At 36.9% G+C, this 25,326-nt stretch overlaps 2 protein-coding genes across 4 annotated transcripts in view; one reads left to right on the forward strand and one right to left on the reverse strand.

Moving 5' to 3' along the window:
• Nucleotides 1-739: 739 nt before the first annotated feature.
• On the reverse strand, nt 740-13,307 carry LOC110467226 (calcineurin B homologous protein 1-like). The gene is made up of 7 exons (XM_021524238.1): nt 13,136-13,307; nt 7,479-7,551; nt 6,407-6,487; nt 5,949-6,061; nt 5,062-5,165; nt 4,246-4,326; nt 740-3,479 (listed from the first exon to the last, which is right to left on the reverse strand). Exons 1-7 carry the CDS (start codon nt 13,200-13,202, stop codon nt 3,426-3,428), a joined length of 573 nt encoding a protein of 190 aa, XP_021379913.1. The 5' UTR covers nt 13,203-13,307; the 3' UTR covers nt 740-3,425.
• LOC110467224 (complex I intermediate-associated protein 30, mitochondrial-like) overlaps nt 13,287-25,326 on the forward strand; it is a 15,435-nt gene continuing 3,395 nt past the window's right edge. The window contains exons 1-3 of one of the 3 annotated variants that reach the window (XM_021524237.1): nt 13,287-13,348; nt 18,920-19,407; nt 20,688-20,876. In XM_021524237.1, the coding sequence (XP_021379912.1) occupies nt 18,931-19,407; nt 20,688-20,876 (666 nt within the window). In that variant the 5' untranslated portion in view covers nt 13,287-13,348; nt 18,920-18,930. Of the gene's footprint in view, nt 13,349-13,501; nt 13,567-13,749; nt 13,881-18,919; nt 19,408-20,687; nt 20,877-25,326 lie in introns of those variants that run through there. The other 2 variants (XM_021524234.1, XM_021524235.1) reach the window with 2 other exon arrangements.

Here is a 25,326-nt window from a genome sequence, read left to right on the forward strand (position 1 = left end):
TTGAGAAGAAAAAAAATCCAGTACTTTCTGTGAAAAGCAATAACAAACTTAAACTGTAACAAGACAGCTGCTTGATATTTGCATAACTTAGAACCAAGAGAAACCTTCATGTGAAATTTAAGAAAAATCCCCCAAATCCTTTTTCATAATACTTGAATCGTGCTAACAATCTTCAACTCCCAAATTCAATATGGCCACCTGCCTGTCAACCATCTTGGTTTTGTAAACAGTCCAAAAATTCGAAAAGATCCATCCAGTACTTTCTGAGAAATAGAGCTAAGAAAAATAAATTAAGCATGGATGTATGAAGGGCGCTTTGAATAGCCCACCATCTGTTGATCTGGCTATTTAAAGAGGTTAAAAGTTTTCCTTTTGATATTGGGAACTGGTGCAAGTCTAGGGGTTATTTTTTAAAAGTGCTTAGTATATCGGGTAGCGTAATCAACTGCCTGGTAGACGGAAATACACCAGTCATATGACCAGGTGATATTTTTCATTCAACATTTGCCTCGAGTAGCCATCTTTAGATCCACATAAGCCAATAGCCTGCCAGTGTAATATTTACTTCAATCGAGTAAACACCCGCTTAGCTAGCCAGCAGTTGCTTAAAGATTGCAAATTCGGCAAGCCCTAGATACAATCCCAAGACTTGCACAAGCTTCAAACATCGGATGTGTCTGGCCCCATGCTCAAAATCACTTGACTACCCAGCTTCCATTAAACAGCAACGACAACAGAATGCAATAGAATGTGTTTATTGTCTATAATTGCAAATACAATGTTTCACAATTACATAAATATGAAGAATATGGTAATTGTATTACTCTATAAATATTGAAATTTTCATGTTTGGATTTCTCAATGAAGGTAATAGAAACAAGAAACATTACCAGTAATTATATTGTCAATTACAGCTTGTACCGATTCAAAACTTGACAAAATTTTCACCACCAATATGTCTTAAATTTCATTGTAAACTTAGCACCTTTAAAATATACAACATGTCAATATCCTTGAGATATGCCTCTACATGATCACACACTACACTCTTGTTTTATACAACCAATGAAAGTCCCCTTCTGTTCAGCCGTGCTTGATTCAAATTTAAGCCAGAATCTATCAAAAGTATTTGGACAGGTGTTTGACAGTCAATCAGTTGCCCTGAGAGGTAGCGCTACCTTAGGCTTGCTTGGTAAACCTCCGCTGTTACAATATTTGTACCTCATTACAGCAGAGCTAGGTTTGGTAGAATAATAAAACAATATATTGAAACACTCTATATAGAGACTTTCTCATATTCAAACCTTCTACCGTCTAAGTATTAGGCATAAATATAAGAATTATACTGATTTACAGTATTTTCAATTTAGGTGGTATAATTATTTGTGCTGCATTTCCAAACTGTTCCGGCAAAATATGTCGGTCATCGGGAACAGAGAGCAAGAACCAAGATTGGAAACCATACTAGAAATAAAGAAAGATGCAGTGGAATGGGTTGGATCATACAGATAAAATTGAGGCACAGAGGCATCCAAACCAGGTCCTGCAGTGGACACAAATTGGGCAAAGAAAGATAAAAAGGAAATGAAAGGAGAAGGAGCAAAGGAAACTAGAAGGGACAGGGAAGGTTATATCAAAACAGAAGGAATGGTTCATCCATTGATGTTAAAATGCTGACAACATATGAGCTGTAAGCAATGCAAAAGGAAATCAGTACCGATTCCTAAATGAAGATTCTACTACAGAAATATCTGTATCAGAAATAAAATATAAAATATATTGATAGACATATAGTGTTAGTAACAAAAGTATATACATGGGTAGATATCTGAAATCTAAAAATTCTATTTCTTAAAATGGATGCCAGTACCAGGTAATTTTAATTCACGATATGTAAAGGCAAGAACATCACTGTCAGACTCCAAAGTGAGTTACATAGCCATGCAATGTGAGTGTTTGCCCTTTAGTATACTGTAAATTACTTATATATTTATAAATCATGTCGTCATGTGACTTTTTGTACTTATTGATAGAATGTTAATTAACATTGGTTTACCCTGCATGTCTTGCATTATATATGTTCAATGTTTAATGCCAACCTACACACAAGAAGTATCACATGAAGTCATCTACAGTATACATCTATTCCCAAATTCATATGAAGTTTAAGTCATCTACAGTCTATTTGTATCCCTAAATCCTTCTATAACAAAAGCAGTATTGCTCTAACATTAAATAAAACTCTCCTCATAAATAAATTAACTCAATAATTATTTTTGCTTATTTTTCTAAGTTGCATTAGCATCTTTTAAACACTGCTAAATATATTAAAAAGGCTTCCACGTAGTGGCAGTAGAACTATTCTTTGTCCTAATCAAGCACCTGTGAATTAATATGGTTTGGAACTCCTACTATGTAATAAAACATGGATATACAAAATAAAGGTAGAACAAATTTATACAGAGTAAAATGTAACATAAAGCACAGTGTCGGATTTCCTTGGCAACACATTGTAAATTTCAGTACATGATTTTGTACTGAAGTCCCTGGCCACCTGTAAATGTAGGGCTAAATGCAAGACTGAATACACTGTATTACATTGAATTAAAATCACTCAAATAGTTGTTTTATGGATAATACCACATTCCGATATCTTCACATAAATATTAAGAAATTCAAGATAACCCGGTAAATAAGAAAATGTGACACAATACAGGAATTAGTTCCAAAAAATAGTGACAACAACTGCTTCTTTGAAATATTATAAATGAATTTTTCGGAACCAAAATGGTATGTTTATTTTCTCATAACAGAAATAAAAACTATCAACCTAATCAGTTTATACCAGCAGACACCATCATACATAAACAATAATAAAAACCATATGATAAAGAGTCCAAGTAAATAGGGTATACCGAGAAATTTTCACCTGATCAAACTTTGCTTAGTGATGATTTCACCCTTCACTTGTAATGACTATATGTTGTGTATTGATATTCACTGTCAGGATCAATTGACCCTCATTATGGAGGGGGTAGAAATAAGGTGAAAGTTAAACTCTGGTGAAAATTTCCGGTATAGAATATAATGTATGCAATATAAAATCTAAGAAGTCAAATACTTTTCTGTCACACGACTCCACTAAAACAATACCCAGCAGAGTTAAATCTTACCCTTTTATTTCGACAAAATCAATTTTTTGATCACAGCATATTTAAAGTGTCAATCAAAATATTGAGTAAGATGGCACATTAACAAACTATAACAATAACGGGACTTGTACAAGTCTAACAGAGGTTCTGCTGAAGCTTACACTGGCAAGAAGTCCGGTAATGACTGCACACATTTGACGATTGTTTTACAGTTCCAAGCTTTTTCGCTGATTGTAATTCTTTCCCTGCCTCTACTCTAGCATTGCATCCAGATCAGTGTAAAAAGCGTATACTCATCTTCTGTTCTACATCCATTCGTTCCATTGCCTGTGTGTTAGAGCATTACAGATTTTATTATATTATGTACATTGGTTACAGCAATACACTAAGTTCCAATAATTGCATATAAAATAAAGGATCCCGATCACCACCCTTGAAATTCCAGAGCTAATGCTCACTTACATTCTCTGCACCCCTGGAATAGGTCATGACAAAAACAAAGGCATAAGGTAATAGCCATTTGATTAGTCTCAGGTAACAAAAACAGACAAATAGCTTGGCTGATACCTGTCACTTAAAGATTACAAGCAAAACATGACTTCAAAGGTAGTTAATTTTACTGTTATGCCGCTGCAAGATTATTTTGATGTACATCAAAGGATCTAACCAGTCTACTTGTATCATTCACCAGATGGTGCATATAGAACCTGTGATTTTACCACGACATATTCCAGGGGTGTAGAGAACGTAAGTGAGTGTAACCCCGGAACTTTCTGGAAGGAGCAGAAAAAAGTACAGTATGACATTGATGCAAGACCTTCAGGGCAAGTTAAGTTGACCATTCTTTTGTTCTTTAGGTTGTGTCGCTTGCCAGACATTTGTACAGGTTTTCAATTGTGACGTCATAATAAAATGCTGTCATCTGATTGTGACGTCATAATAGTATAAGTCAATGAGTGCATCCATGTGGAATACACATCTCCCACATAGAATATCCACAAGGGACACATGTATCTTTCATACGCAGAAGTGGGAAAATACTTGTTACAGATGAGAGTTCTGTACTAAACAATACAATAGACGTGATATTTACCGTTACAAACTCATCAAATGAGATCTGGTTGTCCCCATTTATATCAGCTTCACTGATGGTCTTGTCAGCTATACTTCCCAGCTGTAACAAAAAAAACATACTTGTCAGCTATACTGCCCAGTAGTAAGTAGCCCAGAGAGTCTGTATTATTATATTGCTCACCTGGATAATAAGCAACCATGGTAAAATATTGTCATTTAAAATATATTACTGCAACTATTTCCAGATATTGGCTCTGTCTCTCAGCAACACCCCTCCCTCTTGGGGTCTATCTCTCTCTCTCCCCCACCCCCACCCAAGAACAACCCTCCATTTGTACAAAATGTATTCCCATTTGTCCAAGGATGCTCTACACAAAAATTGGTAAAAATCCTTCCATTCATACAAAAGAAGGATTTTAAATATTTGTTCATATGTTCTCCCTAATGTGCCCACCCCTCTGCCACCCAGGGGGACATTTATTAGAAATTGAATTCCCCTTGCCCAAGAATGTTCTTGACAAAAATTGGTTAAAATCCCTCCATTCATACAGAAAGAGAAGGATATTAAAAATTCACCTCAATTTCCACATCCTCCATTTATGCAAAATTATTAAGTCCTCATTTGCCCAATGGATGCTCCCAGCCAAATTTAGTCTAAGTTGACTGAGCTGTTCAAGACTAGAAGCGTTTTAAAGTGAAGGTTGGCGGATGACAGGCGACGGACGCCACGCATAAGCTCACTTGCCCTTCAGCAAACTAGTACATATGACACAACTATTAATTGATTTAGGCGATAAATAGTTATCCTAATCTAGTGAGATTTAGGATATTGTACCTGTTCCTCTGTGATATTGTCACCGACCATCATATGAAGTACAGCCAACAGCTCATCCCTTGAAATCTTGTCATCTCCATCCAGATCATACATCTTGAAAGCAACTGGAAGGTACGAAACAATGAGCATTATTATTATAATCTTCCTGATGTATTGATAAAACTCCTGGTGATATATATACCCCTCACAAAATAGTTAAACAAACTTCAAATGAAATTTTGTTTCAGTCGAAAGTTAAAATATATCTGAATATAACTTATAGTACGTGTACAATGTAAACGTACCTCACCGTAACATTATTCCCCTCACATGTTATTTGTAAAATTAGATGCATGGCTCTGGAATATTTTATTTAACTCATTCACCCCTGAAATTTCATAATGAACTTTGCCAACCTTTGAATTGACATGAACAGGTTGAAGATCATGGCATGTGTGTTGTGGCATGAAGTGAAAGGAAACAAAGTTAATATTTACAGGAGAAGATTGCTGATTTGAGTATCAACTGATATTATTTCTAGGGGTAGTTTAGAATGTTTTTTTCCTCAAAAATGTTCTTTGGAAGATAGTCTGGAAAGAATTTTGATGAGAATGCCTTGATTGTCGTGTGGGGACTTGATGTGTGGAATCAATGGCAACTTCACTATGAAATATTTTATTTGTTAAACAAAGCCTTCTCACTACACCAATAAACCCTACAATACATTATCTTATTAAAAAAATTAACGGAAGTGAAAATGCCCCAGGTATACTTCAACACCATGATAGATGTTTTAGAAGCAGAACTAGTGTTTAGTATCAATAAGTGGATGCCTGGTAGTCTGGAGAACTTCAGTTAATGTACCTCCGGTCTGAGTATTATAAGGCATCAAAGGGCTTGTTACTTACATTTGAGTTTCTCCTCTCTGGAGTTCAATTTGTTTTTTGTCTGGTTTGACTTGGTTGGTCGAAACCTTGCCAGTACTCGCATAAACTGTCTAAAATTTACCGTCTCATCATTGCTGAATAAATAAAGGAAAAACATTTCTGCAATCACTTTATTTCTTCTTTGGTTTTAATAATATTTTATTTCATTTGCCATATATTACAAGTACATTCGTCTCATAAAAGTTTGATTCATAAATGGAATATCAGTAATTTTCTATTAGGAAAATAAATCTAGCCTTTGCTGCAAATACAACACATCGGGATATTTGATTCCTCAATGTTTGATTTATGGAAGTTTGTGAAATTATATGGGGTACATTGGGATATTGTATAAATTTTTGGCAAAAAAACCCTGATTCACAAAAAAATCTTTTGTTTGGCCAAAAACACATCTATATTTTTAAACTTGGATGATGTACCTTTCCTGGAAAAATGCATGTACTATCCTGTCTCCAAGTGGATTGATTGCAAGTTCTGGAATGCGAAGAAAATCTTCTCGGCTGGAAAAATAAGAGAGATAAGTTCAGTTTAGCTAACTATAAGAACATTGTAAAAGTCATTTTTTTCACATAACATTAGCAGAATGTGTGAATGTGTTTCTAACAAACTTTAAAATATTATTAGACTTGATGACTACCAGAAACTTCCCCTACCTTGAAGGTGTTACAGAGAAACCTACAACCCTTAGGGTCATTACTAGGATGTTTACTACTCTGTAAACAACCAAGTAATCATCCTTACGGTTGTATGTATGAATCTCTGGTAAACCCTTAATGAAGGGGATATGATTATTTCTCTCCCATCCCTAAGGGTTGTATGTATGAATCTCTGGTAAACCCTTGAGAAAGGGGATATGACTATTTCTCTCCCATCCCTAAGGGTTGTATGTATGTATCTCTGGTGAACCCTTAAAGAAGAATCTGGAACTGGTAAAACGGGAGATAATTTTGTGAATGGTGGGACAAATAATCTCACTTCCACTGATAGGTATAAAGTTTCATCAAATATTAGTTAAACAAGGCAAGGTACTGACAAGCATATGTATTAAAATATGTATTAAAAACTCTCCTACTTTTGTGCATTCCTTATTATTTTAAGAAAACTTCCATTTGTAAATAGAGCTATATTGGACACGAGTGTATATTAACAAAGGAATATAGTGTTTGTTCTGATCGTAAGTACTGACAAAGGAGACCATATGGTCATTGAGCTGTGTCTGCAAAAAGCTGACCAACACTACTGGTACACATTTGATGCCTAAAATGTAATTTCTATACCCAAGATTATTATTTATATGGAATGTGACCATCAGTTCTCGATAAAGAATTTCTGGAATCCTAATTTTCAGATTAAAAAGTACAATTACAGTTAAAGAAATATGTTCAAATAGGCCTAGAGATTGACTTTCAAACAATTTAGTGACAATATATTCCTCTATATTTTTTTTCAAGGAACATGAAGATAATACAGGGTTCTTCATCAAACCCATACCTTAAAACTCCATTGCTACTCTTGTCAAGACTTGTGAATCGGCTGTAAAGTCGTACGATCTGATTGTGTGAAACTGAAAAAAATCAAAACGAACCAAGTGAAACAGTGCATCTGAATTATTGACAATTCTGAAGAAATGTGTTTTTATAATTATAATTGTTTTAAGTGTCTGTTTTTCAATAAATCATGTGCTACATGTATTAATGAATAATTGAAATTTACATATGGGGGAGACTACACATGCTCAGAATTAAAAGCATAAATAAAATGTGTATTTGCAATTGTAAACCCTAGGAAAACAAAACACTTTAAAATAGCATATTTAGAGCTGTTCTTTCAGATTATATCATCAGATCTCAGATGATTGGAATAATTTAGCAAATTCATTAATTGAAAAGACTCAATTTTAGGGTGCAAAATCAGGAGTCTCTCTCCAAAATAGGGCGAGTTGACAAGTACGGATATCTACATTCTGTTTGCTCTCAGGAAGACAAAATTATTTTGGTAGACTGTAATCTCTGTATCGGCAGTTTATCACTGGGACTTATTTATACGGGCTTTAGACAGGACTAGTATATTGACCAAGTCTGTTGACTCTCTGTGTACCCATATTGGAATCTCAACAACTTCACGCATGTAACAGACACACTCCTAAGTAAAAGGTCAATTCCAACCATACATATCCAACCGCATGTGCACAAAGTCTTGTCCATATAACTCCATCTATCTTTAATTTCTCACTAAAAACTGAAAGAAAATCAAATTTATGGTGGGAGTAAACCAACGAACCATAAATTGCTCATCTGATATTAAATGGAGCTTGAAAACACATCTCACATCTCTGATTTCCAAAGTGAACCATGTGTAAAAGTGTCAAAATTACTTAATGTTGAGAGATTTCAAAATGTTTATATCATTTGAGTCAATTTCATATCTTTAAAAAAACTGATAGTCTACAACAATCTATGCCTCATGAAAAACCTAACACTTAACATTTTAAAGGTCTCTAAAAAATTCCCCCACTTTCTACCTTTTAAAGGTGTCCAGTTAATTCATATAGCAAACTATGTTCATAGTCCTTAATATTTTAATATTATCACCCAAGCCATCTTTATTATCATCTGTATCAAGAAGCTGTTTCACGGTTTTAGCGAATTTACCAATGACCTTTAGGTGGATCAAGGTAAACAATTTGAACAAACTTTAAAGCCTTTTATCCCAGCATATTCATGCAACTGGCCAATAATCTTCTCACTAGCTTTTGGTTATGCAGAAAAGGGTTGATAAACACATTTGACCCCAACAAACTCTAAAGTGGGTCAAGGTCATTCATTTGAACAGCTCAGAGTTGATTGCCCTTCATCCATGCATGCTAGGAAACAACTTCATAGACATATTTGACACCTATGACCTTTAAAGTGGATCAAGGTCAATGATTTGAACTAAATTGATAGCCTTTCATTCAAGTATTTGCATGCTTCTGGCCACTAGTCATCACAATATGGCTTATTAAATTGGTTATTTAGGTAAAGTAGTTAATTTGAAAATTTGAACCTAATGTTTTTGAAATTAGAAATTAAAGACGAAACATTGTTACCAAACATTGTAATTTAGCACATTCATGACTGTTTAATTTTGCTTTTCTTCGTTCACCTTTCACCAGGGCTCAGAAAGTGAGAAACCGGTCACCTCATAATCATCCGATGGTACATGTATATGCAATCATCTTATAGCAAATACAAACAAAGAGGCCCAATGGGTCTGAATCGCTCATCTGGTATTAATCTCACACTTGTAATCTTAATAGTGGACTAAAATACAGCTACAGGTAGAATATCAGTGTTCGAATCATATGAACCTATTAAAAAAAATTAAACATATGATGCCTGTGACCTTGAATGTTGAACAAGGACTTCCAACCCAGCATGCTTTTGGCAAAATATCCTTACCCTGGACCTTTTGGTTATACATAACAAGTCTTTTAAAGATTTAAACATATATTGACCACTGTTACCTTGAATGTGGGTGAAACTTGATAGTCCTTCCTCCCAGCATGTTAATGGCCAAATATCATCACCCTTTGCCCTTTGTTTATTGAGAAGAAGTCGTTTAAAGGTTTTAACAAGGTTGACCCTATGACGTTGAATATGGGTCAAGGAATTTTCTTTTCGCAAACTTTGTCAGACTTCATCCTAGGACCCTATCAACCAAATATCACGCTTCTGGACCTTTCAGTTAATCAGAAGAAGTCGTTCAAAGGTTTAACAAATTTGACCCCTGTGACCTTGAATATGGGTCAAGGTCATTTCTTTTAACAAAATTTATCAGGCTTCATCCTAGGAACCTATCAGCAAAATATCATGCTTCTGGGCCTTTTGGTAACTCAGAAGAGGTTGTATTAAGGTTTTAACAAATTTGACCCCTGTGACCTTGAATATGGGTCAAGGTCATTTCTTTTTGCAAACTTTGTGGTGCTTTATCACATTTCCCTATTGGCAAAGATCATGCTTCTGGGCCTTTTTTGTTAATCAGAAGAAGTTGTTAAAAAAGTTTTTAAAAATTTGACCACTGTAACCTTAATACATGTCAAGGTCATATCTTTTCGCAAACTTTGTCAGCCATTATCCTAGAAACATATCAACCAAATAGCATGCTTCAGGGCCTTTCAGTTAATCAGAAGTTGTTCAAAGGTTTTAACAAATTTGACCCCTATGACCTTGAATATGGATCAAGGTCAATTATTTTCACAACCTTGTCTGGCTTTATCCAAGAAACTTATTAGCCAAATATCATGCTTCTGGGCCTTTTAGTAAATATTTTTCCATGATAACTTTATATAATTTTAAAACTTAGCAGTACCACGGAATAAATACTACACACTATAAATAGAGGGGCGCCTAGACCATGAAACACGCCACGTAATATTATGATGACAACGTTCATAGTAGCGTAGATGAAGTAATTACAAGCTGACTGTGCAGATAAATGAAAACTAGACTTTTTGGGTGCATAGAAATGAAATTGAAGTCGTTTTTTTTTTCTTATCTGTTGTTTGCCATCTTTTGCCTTAAGGTAATAGGATTGTGTCACCATATCTCAGTAGAATTTCTTCAAATTTTATAGTTATATTGCTTTAAAGTAAAGAAAATTTTCTGCCACAAAGAAAATATAGGTTGTCAGAATTTTAAGGATTTTAAATGGAAATTTATGTAAAAAGGAATGGATTTTGAAAAGAAAATGAAAGACACAATATTTTTACAAAATAATGTCAATAAAAATGATACTGACATATATTAGTATTACATTAATGTATNGCATTTTGGTTATTCAGAAGAAGTTGTTTAAAGGTTTTTTAATACAATTGACCCCTGTGACCTTGAATATAATTGAAGGTCATTCATTTGAACAAACTTGGTAGCCCTTCACCCAAGCATGCTACTGGCCAAATATCATCTCCCTGGGCATTTTGGTTATTGAGAAGAAGATGTTTAAAGTTTTTGACATATTTGACCCCTGTGACCTTGAAAATAGGTGAAGGTCATTAATTTTAACAAACTTTGTAGCCCTTCATCCAAGTTTGCTTCTGGCCAAATATTGACACCCTAGGCCTTTCGGTTATTAAGAAGAAGTCGTTTAAAGTAAAATATTGACGCCGGGCCACGGCATAAGCTCACTTGGCACTTCGTGCCAGGTGAGCTAAAAATCCCTGAATTAATGCCTGGATTGCTTTGAAATACTTTAATATAGAGAGAACACACTGTTCTGTCAATAATAAACATACAATATTCATCAGTTTAATATTAAACATTAGAATTTGCGGAAATTGTGATACTGTCTCCCTACATTGGATTTTCAGCTAGGGATGTACTTCCTGTTTCCGTTTAGCAATATACTCCAATGACCTTAATGGCTCAGATATTGGTCACTCAACAGGTTCACTCAGGGCACAATGGTGCATATCGGTAATAATCCTGCATCTGGGTAACAGTTACCCATTTGAGTAACAATTTTATTACTGAAATGTGGAATAAAGTGAAATTAAAACAGTAACTGCTGGATTATTACCCATGTGCGCCGTTGAGCCCACCACAACCTGCTCAATGCTTCAATTAACACTTCTAGCAAAGGGGTTTGTTACAAATGTCGGAACTACACATATGCTATATTGATAAGGGTCAAAGCACACATAAACATACATGTATGTTATGTATGCTGTGACACGTATCAGTATAGCATATTTGTATTTCAGACATTCTGCTTCTGCCTAGTACTCTAATGGCTACCATCAACGAGTTGATAATATTCATTTGTAACGAACCCTCTGTGCTGGAAGTGTTAATTGAAGCATTGTAGGTCACACCCAAGGATTGAATTTAATTTTTAAATCCACAAGCAAACTGTTGCTTGTGGTTTCAAAAGTTAAAAGCAAATTGACAAATCAAGAAGCAAAATATTTGGACGTCAAAATTTGTTTGGGGAAATCCCGGCACACCTCACACCATATTTTGACAGTGTTGTTATCCTTGTCGGCAATGTAGCCTATGTCATGTAGGTCACGCTGCCATTTCTGTACTGTTTTTATTTGTACGAGAGGCTGAGCTTCGGTCTTCGCCGGTGGTTCTGTTAGTGTATGCACTTTTTTAGTGCCTTCAGTGCCGTCAGGTTTCAATTTTCTTTTTTAAAAAAACCTAATCATCGTTTGAGCTTTGACATTTGACGCTGTCTGCACATATATATGTTCCGAACGACACCCTCGTTATTGCCGAGACTAAACGAGACTTAGCACTTCTGCTATATTTAGACACGCACACATGTGTACAACTTACAGATAATGTTTTGATCGGCACATCGACGGGTCCTGACTATAGACCGGCACTTGTTACAAATAGATCGATGATCCGGAAATATTGACACAATTTATACACACATGCTGCAGTAAAATACCAGACGCAAGTATTTTCGTTTTGGAACCCATATCAAAATGCAAATCTCAAAATCCTGACGCAAATTGCGTGTAAATAAGAGTAAATTTCGAACCCTGACACCACACATAAATATATATGTGTATGTTATGGGTGCTGTGACACATATCAGTATAGCATATGTGTATTTCAGAAATTTGTCAGGTTGGGCACAACGGTGCATATGGGTAATAATCCTGCATTTGGGTAACATCTTTGTATGTTATGGTTGAATGCACTTCGAATCTACTTTCACTATCCTATATAAAAAAATAAAATTTTGTACTTCACTTACGTTATTGAAAATCGCCATATCTATTGGTTATTACAAACAACTTTTGGATGAACAGTTTTTTGTTTTGAAAGTATTTCACGACCTTTGAAGCCTTAGAAAAGTCGGGACATCTAAAATCATAAAAATGTCAAAACACGAAAAAACGTTCAACCAAAATTTGTTTTTAATAATCATATAAATAGCGATTTTTAATAAAGATAGTGAAGTACAAAATTTTGGTTTTTTATATAGGATAGTGAAAGTAGATTCGAATCAACCATAACATACAAAGATGTTACACAAATGCAGGATTATTACCCATATGCGCCGTTGTGTCCAACCTGTTCGTAAGGAACCCCTGTGACCACTGGCTGTCACTGTGTGCTTCAAGCAAGGCAAATTATCTTATTATGTCTACTTACATCCGGTCTCGTTCTGTATTTCATTTAGTTCATTTTCTTGGAGTTGAATGGAAGCTCGAGTCCCCATAGTGTATTTTGAGTTGGATCATAAGCGAGTTCACTGGAACGTGAAGACACAACCTGGAAATGCTAGGCCATCGACTGACTTCCAGTGTTGTTATACCCGAAAGGTGAAGGTCACAAGGCGCTGCGTGAAAGACGTGATGTAGCACGGTAACATATTTATTTAATAAAAGATGTTTATTTCAAAACCATCTATGTTATTGAATAAATCGTTATAGCATGCATTAATGCTGCAGAATTGATACGAACATCACTAACTAAAAGTAAATACTTTATAGTTTACCAGCATTTAAAGAAAATATTCCCTGGGTTATCACATTGACACCCCGCATGAAAAGTCTCGTTGATGCAGCTATGTGAAATTCAAGGTATGTATAAACAGTGTCATGCCTACAAGTGTCAAAACAACAACATACACAGCGTTAGAAATTATAGACAGTTAAAAACTATTGTGGTAACTTTTCGCATCGAAATCGTGGTTGGTAGACAACAAACTGTCTTTGACGACAGGCACAGGGGCACGCAACTTCTTCAAGTTCTTGTTTGACTTTCAGTCTCTGTGTAACCTGAGGTATAACGTACGCAGAGGGACACTCAATACCTGGGCTATAACGAACCCAGCGACACTTAACACCTGGGATATAACATACCAAGCTACTGAAAGCCTAACGGGATTAATCAGGTCCAGTACACTCTGCGATTATTGAGCCATATATATTATACATTTGATTTGTAGCTGTAAAGACCTATATTGTCTAGTCATATGTTTCCGCACATTCTATATGTTATACTACACACTGACCAAAATGGCGTTATGTATTTCCGCGCAGGCATTTTATCAAGCTATATCTCGTAACTACTTGACCTGCTGGACACAACACAAGGATATTTGAGACGTTTGGCCATCGTCTGTAAACTGACACAAAAAATACCAGATTAAGTTTGCCTGGAAAACAAGAATTAATCACTCACTGACAGATTGAAAAACATGCATAATTATGCAGTTTTTCCTAATGCACTTTTAATCTTGCTCAAAATGAACCCATACCTGAAAAAACGGTGACATATTTCATTCATAAACCAGTCTTTTTTGTAGTCTGACAAACGTACAAAAATGTTGTATGCAAATGAGGCCACATCTCCTCGCCAATTTTTTTCCACTCCCGAAGAGCCAAAGAGACATTCTTATAGTGATAAACAGTGTTTTCAATGAAACGTAAACCTTGTAATGCAATGATTACTTCCAATTTTCACCAATTTTAAACAGAACAAAATGAAAAATAACTTACCATCAACCGAAACCGATATAAGACTGCAGAAAAAATAATAATAACAGATTCTATATTATAAATAAATAAAATAAATAAATTCATAAAATTACATGAATTCGTTCAAGTTGACATATATTGAAAAATCAATTAAAAATATGAAATTTAAAAAAAAATGTTTTGATAATTAATTTGACGATCAAAGATATTTTTAGTCATCTGATGGTGGGCTATTCAAATCATCCTGCATCTGTGGTCCTTCGGTCCGTCGTCCGTCCTTAAACAGTTCTTGTTTATTTCGGTATTTCTCAAGAAGTACCAGAAGGATCTTTCTCAAATTTTTATATGTAGGTTCCCCTAGGTCCTAAGCTGTGCAGGGCAACTTTTGAGACTGATCAGATAAACAACATGGCCGACAGGCAGCCATCTTGGATTGTAATAATGAAAGTTTGTTATCGCTATTTCTCGGGAAGTACGGGAGAGATCTTTCTGAAACTTTATATGTAGGTTCCTCTTGTTCCCTTGTTGTGCAGCAGTACCTGAAATGGACGGTCTCCTGCGCGTCAATGGCGATTAAAGTCTTGCTCGGTCAACCAAAAGATAGTTTGGGCAACTGTTGAAAAATTTATGAATAAAAGAAATTATAGTCCCTTCCACATTAACTGGGGGGTGGGGGTGGGCAGTACATTATTCAGTTGTCATTACTTCAATTTGAATCAAATTGTCCGTGATTTAGAAAATGTAATGATTTTTTTTACAGTTTTTCCGTATAAATACACCCAGGGTGTCTTCTTTGAGGTGCAAGTTTTGTGTATTTCTTTGGGAAACATGTCAGGTTTTAACTAGGCAATGTTGAAGAATTAAAAAAATAATGTTTTATTCTGTTTTACATATTACAAACATTGTCATGATATATGTAATTTAAATTAGCTGAAGCATGCATGGTATTAAATGCTGTTGAAATATTTCTTCCAAAAATTATTTGGGCCACCAATGTCATTTGGGCCAGTGCTTCAAATTTTTACTCGCCCAAAATTGTTCACGTTTACTTTTGAAACTGATCAGTTAAACAAAATGGACTACCGACAGCCATCTTTGATTTTTGACATGGAAGGTTTGTTAGTACTATTTCTCAGGAATAATTAGAGGGATCTTTCTCAAATTTGATATGTGGGTTCCCCTTGATCCCTCGTTGTGCATGTTATATTTTGAGACTGATCATAAAAACAAAATGGCTAAAGGAAGAACTAAACAGATCTTTCTCATATTGCAATGATCGATTCTATTTCTTTCACATTAAGTACTGAACTAGTAAATATGTGAAATGACAAACCCACTTTGAAGGTTGGCCTTCATACACATCAGTATTAAGTCTAGATCAAAAGTTACCTCAAGGTGCATTTACTGTTAACATGACTCGATCAAACAGATTAGCAGAAAGAAGAGAAAAGATCGAACTGACAAAGAACTAATGAAGATGGTACAATGTAGGGCGCCAAGATCCCTCTGGGATCTCTTGTTTATTCCAAATGAAGCTTTTTAGCCCACCATCATCTGATTGTGGGCTATTCAAATCACCCCTGCGTCCTGGGCTATTCAAATCACCCCTGCGTCCGTCCATTGTCCGTCCATAAACAATCCTTGTTATCGGTATTTCTCAAGAAGTACCAGAGGGATCTTTCTCAAATTTTATATGCAGGTTCCCCTTGGTCCTTAGCTGTGCAGGGTTACTTTTGAGACTGATCGGATAAACAACATGGCCGACAGGCAGCCATCTTGGATTTTGATAGTGAAAGTTTGTTAATGCTATTTCTCAGGAAGTACCAGAGGGACCTTTCTCAAATTTTATATGTAGGTTTCCCTTGGTCCTGAGCTGTGCAGGGCAACTTTTGAGATTGATCGGATAAACAACATGGCCGACAGGCAGCCATCTTGGATTTTTATATTGAAAGTTTGTTATCGCTATTTCTCGGGAAGTATTTGAGGGATCTTTCTCAAATTTTATATGTAGGTTCCCCTTTGTCCTGAGCTGTGCAGGGCAATTTTTGAGATTGATCGGATAAACAACATGGCCGACNACTGGGTTATTCTTGTTCTGTGTTGAGGATAAGACTGGGTTATTCTTGTTCTGTGTTGAGGATAAGACTGGGTTATTCTTGTTCTGTGTTGTGTATAAAACTGGGTTTTTAGCTCACCTGGCACCCGTGAGTCGTCCGTCGTCCGTCTGTCCGTCCGTCCGTCCTCGTCCGTCAACTTACAGATATGAGTACGAAATCGCTAAAAATTGGTGGGGATGTTTCGGGGCCTTGAAAGTGGGACTTAGCTATAAATTTGCTTTAAAATGCTATTCGTCCTTAATCCCTAAATGAATATTGCAGACAGGGCCTTAAAAGGAGAAATCTATTCAGATTTAGGTTTAAATGCTTTCTGATAGCTTTACTGACAAATAGTTACCCACTGCTGACCAAAACTACCATCATGGAAAACAAGCATCTTAGAACATTTCATTGAAAGTTGAAAAGTTACCATTCTCCCTACTCAGTCTTTGTAGTCGGATGACCGTTTAGGCCCATGGGCATCTTGTTTCGTAGAACCTGCCTTGAATTAAATGTCACCTACTCGGTAACAGAAATACTCACGTTCAAGCATAAGTCATTCTGATGGTCGGGCGAGGTCCACCAGGATAGAGGGTCCTAGTGAAAATGATAAGAGTTCGGGTTCGTTCAGTATGGGCTAGTCAGCACACGTCCGTTGCATTCAGTAGTTCAATCACCCATGACCACGGTATGCTACTGTACACTGCTACCTACACCCTGATCCATCTCACCCATGACCACAGTATGCTTCTGTACACTGCTACCTACACCCTGATCCATCTCACCCATGACCACGGTATGCTACTGTACACTGCTACCTACACCCTGATCCATCTCACCTTCACTTCACATTTCTTCCTCCTCATCCTTCCATTACTGTGACTTGCAGTTACACACTCTATGTATCCTACAGCTGTCTTCTGTAAAATGTTTTATATTGTCTCAGTAGCTGTAATATGATTTATAACTCCTTACTGAACATGCAGTTGAATTGATCATGTTCTCTTGCTTTCTTTCTTCTTTTCAGTTTTTTAGCTCACCTGCTCAAAAGACTAGTGAGCTTATAATTATGCCATGGTGCAGCGTCCGTCCGTCCTTTCGGTTGTCCGTCTGTCCGGTGTCAACTTTTTATTCTAAACAACTTCTTTTCAGTAACCAAAAGGCATAGAATGATGATATATGGCCATTACTATGCTGGAATCAAGGGCTACCAAGTTTGTTCAAATGAATGACCTTCATCCATTTTCAAGGTCACAGGGTTAAATATGTTAAAATCTATGAACAACTTCTTCTGAATAACCAAGAGGCCTAGGGTGATGATATTTGGCCATTAACATGCTGGGATGAAGGGCTACCAAGTTTGTTCAAACAAATGACCTTCACCCATTTTCAAGGTCACAGGGTTCAAATATGTTTAAAACCTTTAAACAACTTCTTCTGAATACCCAAGAGCCATAGGATAAAGATATTTGACCAGTAACTTGCTGGGATGAAGGCTACCAACTTTGTTCAAATAAATGACCTTCATCCATTTTCAAGGTCACAGGGGTCAAATATGTTAAAATCTTTGAACGACTTCTTTTGAACAACCAAGAGGCCTAGTGTGATGATATTTGGCCAGTAACATGCTGGGATGAATGGCTACCATTTTGTTCAAATAAATGACCTTGACTTATATTCAAGGTCACAGAGGTCAAATATGTTTAAAACATTTAAACGACTTCTTATGAGTAACCGAGAGGCCTAGGGTGTTTTGATTTGGCCAGTAACATGCTGGGATGAAGGGCTACCAGCTTTGTTCAAATAAATGACCTTTACATATATTCAAGGTCACAGGGGTCAAATATGTTCAAAACCTTTGAATGACTTATACTTAATAATCAAAAGGCCAAGGGTGATGATATTTTGCTAGAAGCAAGCTGGATTGGAAGACTATAAACTCTGTTCAACCTAATGTCCTTGTTCGACATTCAAGGTCACGGGCGTCATATATTTAAATCTTTTAATAGGTTCTTATGAATCAAACACTGATATTCTGCCTGTAGTTGTATTTTAGTCCACTTTTAAGATTACAAGTGTGAGATTAATACCAGGTGAGCGATTCAGGCCCATTGGGCCTCTTGTTGTTTTTAGATAATTGTAGACTTGTGTAACATGAAATAAAAGGAAATTGAAGCTAAAAGGTGACCTTAATCCTATGTACAATTAAAATCTGCCACACTTGTTTAAGTACAACTTAACGTCAGTCAGTGCAAATATATACTACAAGCGTTATTGCAGGTATAAGATAGGTTACTGTATAATGAAGCCAACTAACAAGACTATCAAGCTGATTATACTGTTTCTCTTTATTGCAGACTGTAACATCATGTCTGCTCTTAAAGTAGCAAAAAGCTGTCGGCCATTTCTCAGGCCAAAATATCAGCCCCTGGTGATACAGACTGCCACGTCAGTTAACCTTTTTGATGTAGACAAAAAGGGTGGATACAGGAATGATTTGACGGATAATAGTAGGAAGCATATAATTGACACGGCAAAGTCATGGAGGGGTGAACTGAAGAAATTCAGAAACGAATTGAAAGACATATTACATTTACGTCACTTGGACAGGTGGAATCAAGGTCATGGAACTTATGACTATTTGTGGAAGTTTGGTGGTCAGCAGAGCATTGAAAACTGGACACTGACAGCAGACAGAGACAACCTGGAGGGTAAGAGTTCAGCAAACCTGACAGTCAGTAAGGATAATAATGCTCTTTTCCATGGATATCTCTGTCAGGAAGTGCCCCAGGATGGTGTCTCAAAGAGCGCTGGATACTGCAATATAAGATCTCCTTCTAATTATGTAAGTCTTGTAAGAGTTGTCATTTATATACATGCATACCATGATTTCTTATGTTATCATACTCTTGTATGGGTATTCTACAGGTGTTATTTATAAGTATTCCACTGTTGTCACACTGACATTTAGGTATTCTACAGCTGTTATTTATAAGACTTCCACTGTTGTCACACTGACATTAAGGTATTCTACAGCTGTTATTTATAAGTATTCCACTGTTGTCACATTGACATTTAGGTATTCTACAGCTGTTATTTTTAAGTATTCCACTGTTGTCACACTGACATTAAGGTATTCTACAGCTGTTATTTATAAGACTTCCACTGTTGTCACACTGACATTAAGGTATTCTACAGGTGTTATTTATAAGTATTCCACTGTTGTCACACTGACATTTAGGTATTCTACAGCTGTTATTTATAAGTATTCCACTGTTATCACACTGACATTTAGGTATTCTACAGCTGTCATACTGCTATAAAGTATTTTACAACTGTGGTATTCTCATATTAGTATTCCTGCTATCACACTAATACATGTACTTAGAGCTTGTACAGCTGCCCTACATATTCCCATAAAGTATTTTATAGCCGTGGTATTCTAACATAAGTATTCAACAGTTCTCTTATTATTACTAACGTATAAGTATTTTTAAAGCTATCACTTATTATTGTTATAAAATATTGGTGATGGCTCCTGATACTTATCGGTGTATAAAATGTTAACTCACCAAAATTAGAGCCAAGTGGGCTTCTGCATTAGCGTGAGCTCCTGCCATAAAGTGCAATATGAAGCATTTAGGTAACATAATCTTACCTGCAGTACCTAGACACTTCACAAGATAAGATTCCATTTTATTTCCATGAAGTCTGGTAGGCTATATATTATATCATTATGTATTTCATATGTCTGTCATCTATAACACTCCTGTAATGTATGGCTGGGTTAACTTTGGCATTTTTGTATTTAAAAAATTAGAATATCCGACTAACTAATCTGTAAGTTTTGTGATCGACATGGGTCATCAGTGTTAGGAATATTGATGCATAATTTGAGGGGAACTGATGTACCTTTCTGTACGATTTGATGTTAGTTGTACCCCCTGCGATGAAGTTGAGGGTATACTGGTAACAGGTTATCTGTCAATCTGTCTCTCCATATGGCTCTCTCTCCAAACAGTGCAGTGCTCAGTCAATACAGGGTAACAGGTCTTTGAGCTAGACATTGACTTTCAGTTTTTGTTTAATTATATTTAAAGCATTTCATGGCAATTTATTTCACAGATTTCATTCAGGAGGAAACAAGTCATCGAAGATATAGGATGCTACACTCATCTAGTGATGCGTGTACGAGGGGACGGAAGACCCTATTTTATTAACCTTATGATGAAACGGACATTTGACATAACATGGGCTGACCAGTACAACTACAATTTATATACTAGAGGCGGACCCTACTGGCAAACAGCAAAGGTAACTACACTATATACTAGAGGGGGACCCTACTGGTAAACAGCAAAGGTAAATACATTTTATATACTAAAGGGGGACCCTACTGGTAAACAGCAAAGGTAACTACACTTTATATACTAGAGGGGGACCCTACTGGCAAATAACAAAGGTAAATACATTTTATATACTAAAGGGGGACCCTACTGGCAAACAGCAAAGGTAACTACACTATATACTAGAGGGGGACGCTACTGACAAACAGCAAAGGTAACGACACTTTATATACTAGAGGGGGACCCTACTGACAAACAGCAAAGGTAAATCCACTTTATATACTAGAGGGGGACCCTACTGGCAAATAACAAAGGTAAATACATTTTATATACTAAAGGGGGACGCTACTGGCAAACAGCAAAGGTAACTACACTATATACTAGAGGGGGACGCTACTGACAAACAGCAAAGGTAAATCCACTTTATATACTAGAGGGGGACCCTACTGGTAAACAGCAAAGGTAAATACACTTTATATACTAGAGGCGGACCCTACTGGCAAACAGCAAAGGTAACTACACTATATACTAGAGGGGGACCCTACTGGCAAACAGCAAAGGTAAATACACTTTATATACTAGAGGGGAACCCTACTTGTAAATAGCAAAGGTAAATACACTTTATATACTAGAGGCGGACCCTACTGGCAAACCGCAAAGGTAACTACACTTTATATACTAGAGGGAGACCCTACTGGCAAACAGCAAAGGTAACTACACTATATACTAGAGGGGGACCCTACTGACAAACAGCAAAGGTAGCTACACTTTATATACTAGAGGGGGACGCTACTGGCAAACAGCAAAGGTAACTACACTATATACTAGAGGGGGACCCTACTGACAAACAACAAAGGTAACTACACTATATACTAGAGGGGGACGCTACTGACAAACAGCAAAGGTAAATACACTTTATATACTAGAGGGGGACCCGACTGGCAAACAGCAAAGGTAAATACACTTTATAAATATACTAGAGGGGGACCCTACTGGTAAACAAAAAAGGTAACTACACTTTATATACTAGAGGGGGACGCTACTGGCAAACAGCAAAGGTAACTACACTATATACTAGAGGGGGACCCTACTGACAAACAACAAAGGTAACTACACTATATACTAGAGGGGGACGCTACTGACAAACAGCAAAGGTAAATCCACTTTATATACTAGAGGGGGACCCTACTGGTAAACAGCAAAGGTAAATACACTTTATATACTAGAGGGGAACCCTACTTGTAAATAGCAAAGGTAAATACACTTTATATACTAGAGGCGGACCCTACTGGCAAACAGCAAAGGTAAATACACTTTATAAATATACTAGGGGGGGACCCTACTGGTAAACAGCAAAGGTAAATACACTTTATATACTAGAGGGGAACCCTACTTGTAAATAGCAAAGGTAAATACACTTTATATACTAGAGGGGGACGCTACTGACAAACAGCAAAGGTAACGACACTTTATATACTAGAGGGGGACCCTACTGGCAAATAACAAAGGTAAATACATTTTATATACTAAAGGGGGACGCTACTGGCAAACAGCAAAGGTAACTACACTTTATTTGCAAGAGGGGGACCCTACTGGCAAACAGCAAAGGTAAATACACTTTATAAATATACTAGAGGGGGACCCTACTGGTAAACAGCAAAGGTAACTGCACTTTATATACTAGAGGGGGACCCTACTAGTAAACAGCCAAGGTAACTACACTTTATATACTAGAGGGGGACCCTACTGGTAAACAGCAAAGGTAAATACACTTTATATACTAGAGGGGGACCCTACTGGTAAACAAAAAAGGTAACTACACTTTATATACTAGAGGGGGACCCTACTGACAAACAGCAAAGGTTACTACACTTTATATACTAGAGGGGGACTCTACTGGTAAATAGCAAAGGTAAATACACATTATATACTAGAGGCGGACCCTACTGGCAGACCCTACTGGCAAACACCAAAGGTAAATACACTTTATGTACTAGAGGGGGACTCTACTGGCAAACACCAAAGGTAAATACACTTTATATACTAGAGGGGAACCCTACTGGCAAACACCAAAGGTAACTACACTTTATTAGGTCACCTGAGCTTTGCGCAAGTGACCTATTCCAATCACTTTCTGTCCGTCGTCGTCCGTTGTGCATCCTGCGTAAACTTTTTACATTATCAACATCTTCTCAAGAACCAGTGGATGGAATTTTTTCAAACTTGGTCAGAATCATCCTTGGTAGATGAGGCTACCAAATTGTAAAATTGAGATTCCTACCCCCACCCCTGGGGCCAAGGCGGGCCCCCAAAGGGAAAATTAACCAATATTTCAAAAATCTTCTTCTCCAGACTCAGAGGTATTACAGTCATTTTCTCTGCATGGATGGAAAGATCATCAGGGGCTTTATTGAAATTGTAAATTACAGGACCCCCTAGCTAATTGTTCTCCCTTGGGGAGGGGTAAAGTTTACTTTAGTTTATATAGGGAAACAACACTTTTGGGTATATTTTGACAATTTTCTGTTGGAAATTATTTTTACTTGGTGAGAATTATCCTTGGAGGAGGAAGATGGTTTTAAATTGTAAAATTGGGATTCCTACCCCAACCCTAGGGGCCAGGGCGGGGCCCAAAAGGGAAAATTAACCAATATTTCAAAAATCTTCTTCTCCAGACTCAGAGGTATTACAGTCATTTTCTCTGCATGGATGGAAAGATCATCAGGGGCTTTATTTAAATTGTAAATTTCAGGACCCCCGAGCTATCCGTTCTCCCTTGGGGAGGGGGTAAAGTTTACTATAGTTTATATAGGGAAACAACACTTTTGGGTATATTTTGACAATTTTCTGTTGGAAATTATTTGTACTTGGTCAGAATCATCTTTGGTGGATGACGGTATCACATTGTAAACTTGGAATTCCTGCCCACTCCCCAGGGGTTAGAGCGGGGCCCAAAGGGAACATTTGCAAATATTTTAAAATTCTTATCCTTTGATGACATGACAAGTATTGTATTTCACTTAGTTTACATGCTGATTTCCACATCACATTTAAACAATAAAATAAAGCTACCAGTACCTATGATATAACTCAGGTGACCGCTAAGGCCCTTGGGCCTCTTGTATACTAAAGGGGGACCCTATTGGCAAACAGCAAAGGTAACTACCCTTTATGTACTAGAGGGGGACCCTACTGGCAAATAACAAAGGTGAATACCCTTTACATACTAGAGGGGGACCCTACTGACAAACAGCAAAGGTAAATACATTTTATATACTAAAGGGGGACCCTACTGGTAAACAGCAAAGGTAACTACACTTTATTTGCAAGAGGGGGACCCTACTGGTAAACAGCAAAGGTAACTACACTTTATATACTAGAGGGAGACCCTACTGACAAACAGCAAAGGTAACTACCCTTTATGTTCTAGAGGGGGACCCTACTGGCAAACAGCAAAGGTAACTACACTTTATATACAAGAGGGGGACCCTACTGACAAACAGAAAAGGTAACTACACTTTATGTTCTAGAGGGGGACCCTACTGGCAAACAGCAAAGGTAAATACACTTTATATACTAGAGGGGGACCCTACTGACAAACAGCAAAGGTAAATACATTTTATATACTAAAGGGGGACCCTACTGGTAAACAGCAAAGGTAACTACACTTTATTTGCAAGAGGGGGACCCTACTGGTAAACAGCAAAGGTAACTACACTTTATATACAAGAGGGGGACCCTACTGACAAACAGCAAAGGTAACTACACTTTATTTGCAACTGGCAATAGAAAAGGTGACTATACAACATATACTAATTGGAGACCCTTCTGGCAAATGGCAAAGGTAACTAGAACTTACTACACCCTATATACTAAAGGGGACCCGACTGGCAAATAACCTAGGTAACTACACATTTTATGCCGTACTGCGGCGTCCGTCCTTCAATTTTTAGCTCACCTGGCCCGAAGGGCCAAGTGAGCTTATGGCATGGTGCGGCGTCCGTCCGGCGTCAACTTTTTACTTTAAACAACTTCTTCTCAGTAACCAAAAGGCCTAGGGTGATGATATTTGGCCAGAAGCATGCTTTGATGAAGGGCTACCAAGTTTGTTCAAATAAATGACCTTCATCAATTTTCAAGGTCACAGGGGTCAAATATGTAAAAATCTTTCATCAACTTCTTCTGAATAACCAAGAGACCTAGGATGATGATATTTGGCCAGTAACATGCTGGGATGAAGGGCTACCAAGTTTGTTCAAATAAATGACCTTGACTTATATTCAAGGTCACAGGGGTCAAATATGTTAAAAACCTTTCAACAACTTCTTCTGAATAACTGAGAGGCCTAGGGTGATGTCATTTGGCCAGTAACATGCTGTGATGAAGGGCTACCAAGTTTGTTCAAATAAATGACCTTG

The sequence above is a fragment of the Mizuhopecten yessoensis genome, unplaced genomic scaffold (assembly GCF_002113885.1).
Source record: "Mizuhopecten yessoensis strain PY_sf001 unplaced genomic scaffold, ASM211388v2 scaffold11167, whole genome shotgun sequence".
Classification (NCBI taxonomy): Eukaryota; Metazoa; Mollusca; class Bivalvia; order Pectinida; family Pectinidae; genus Mizuhopecten; species Mizuhopecten yessoensis.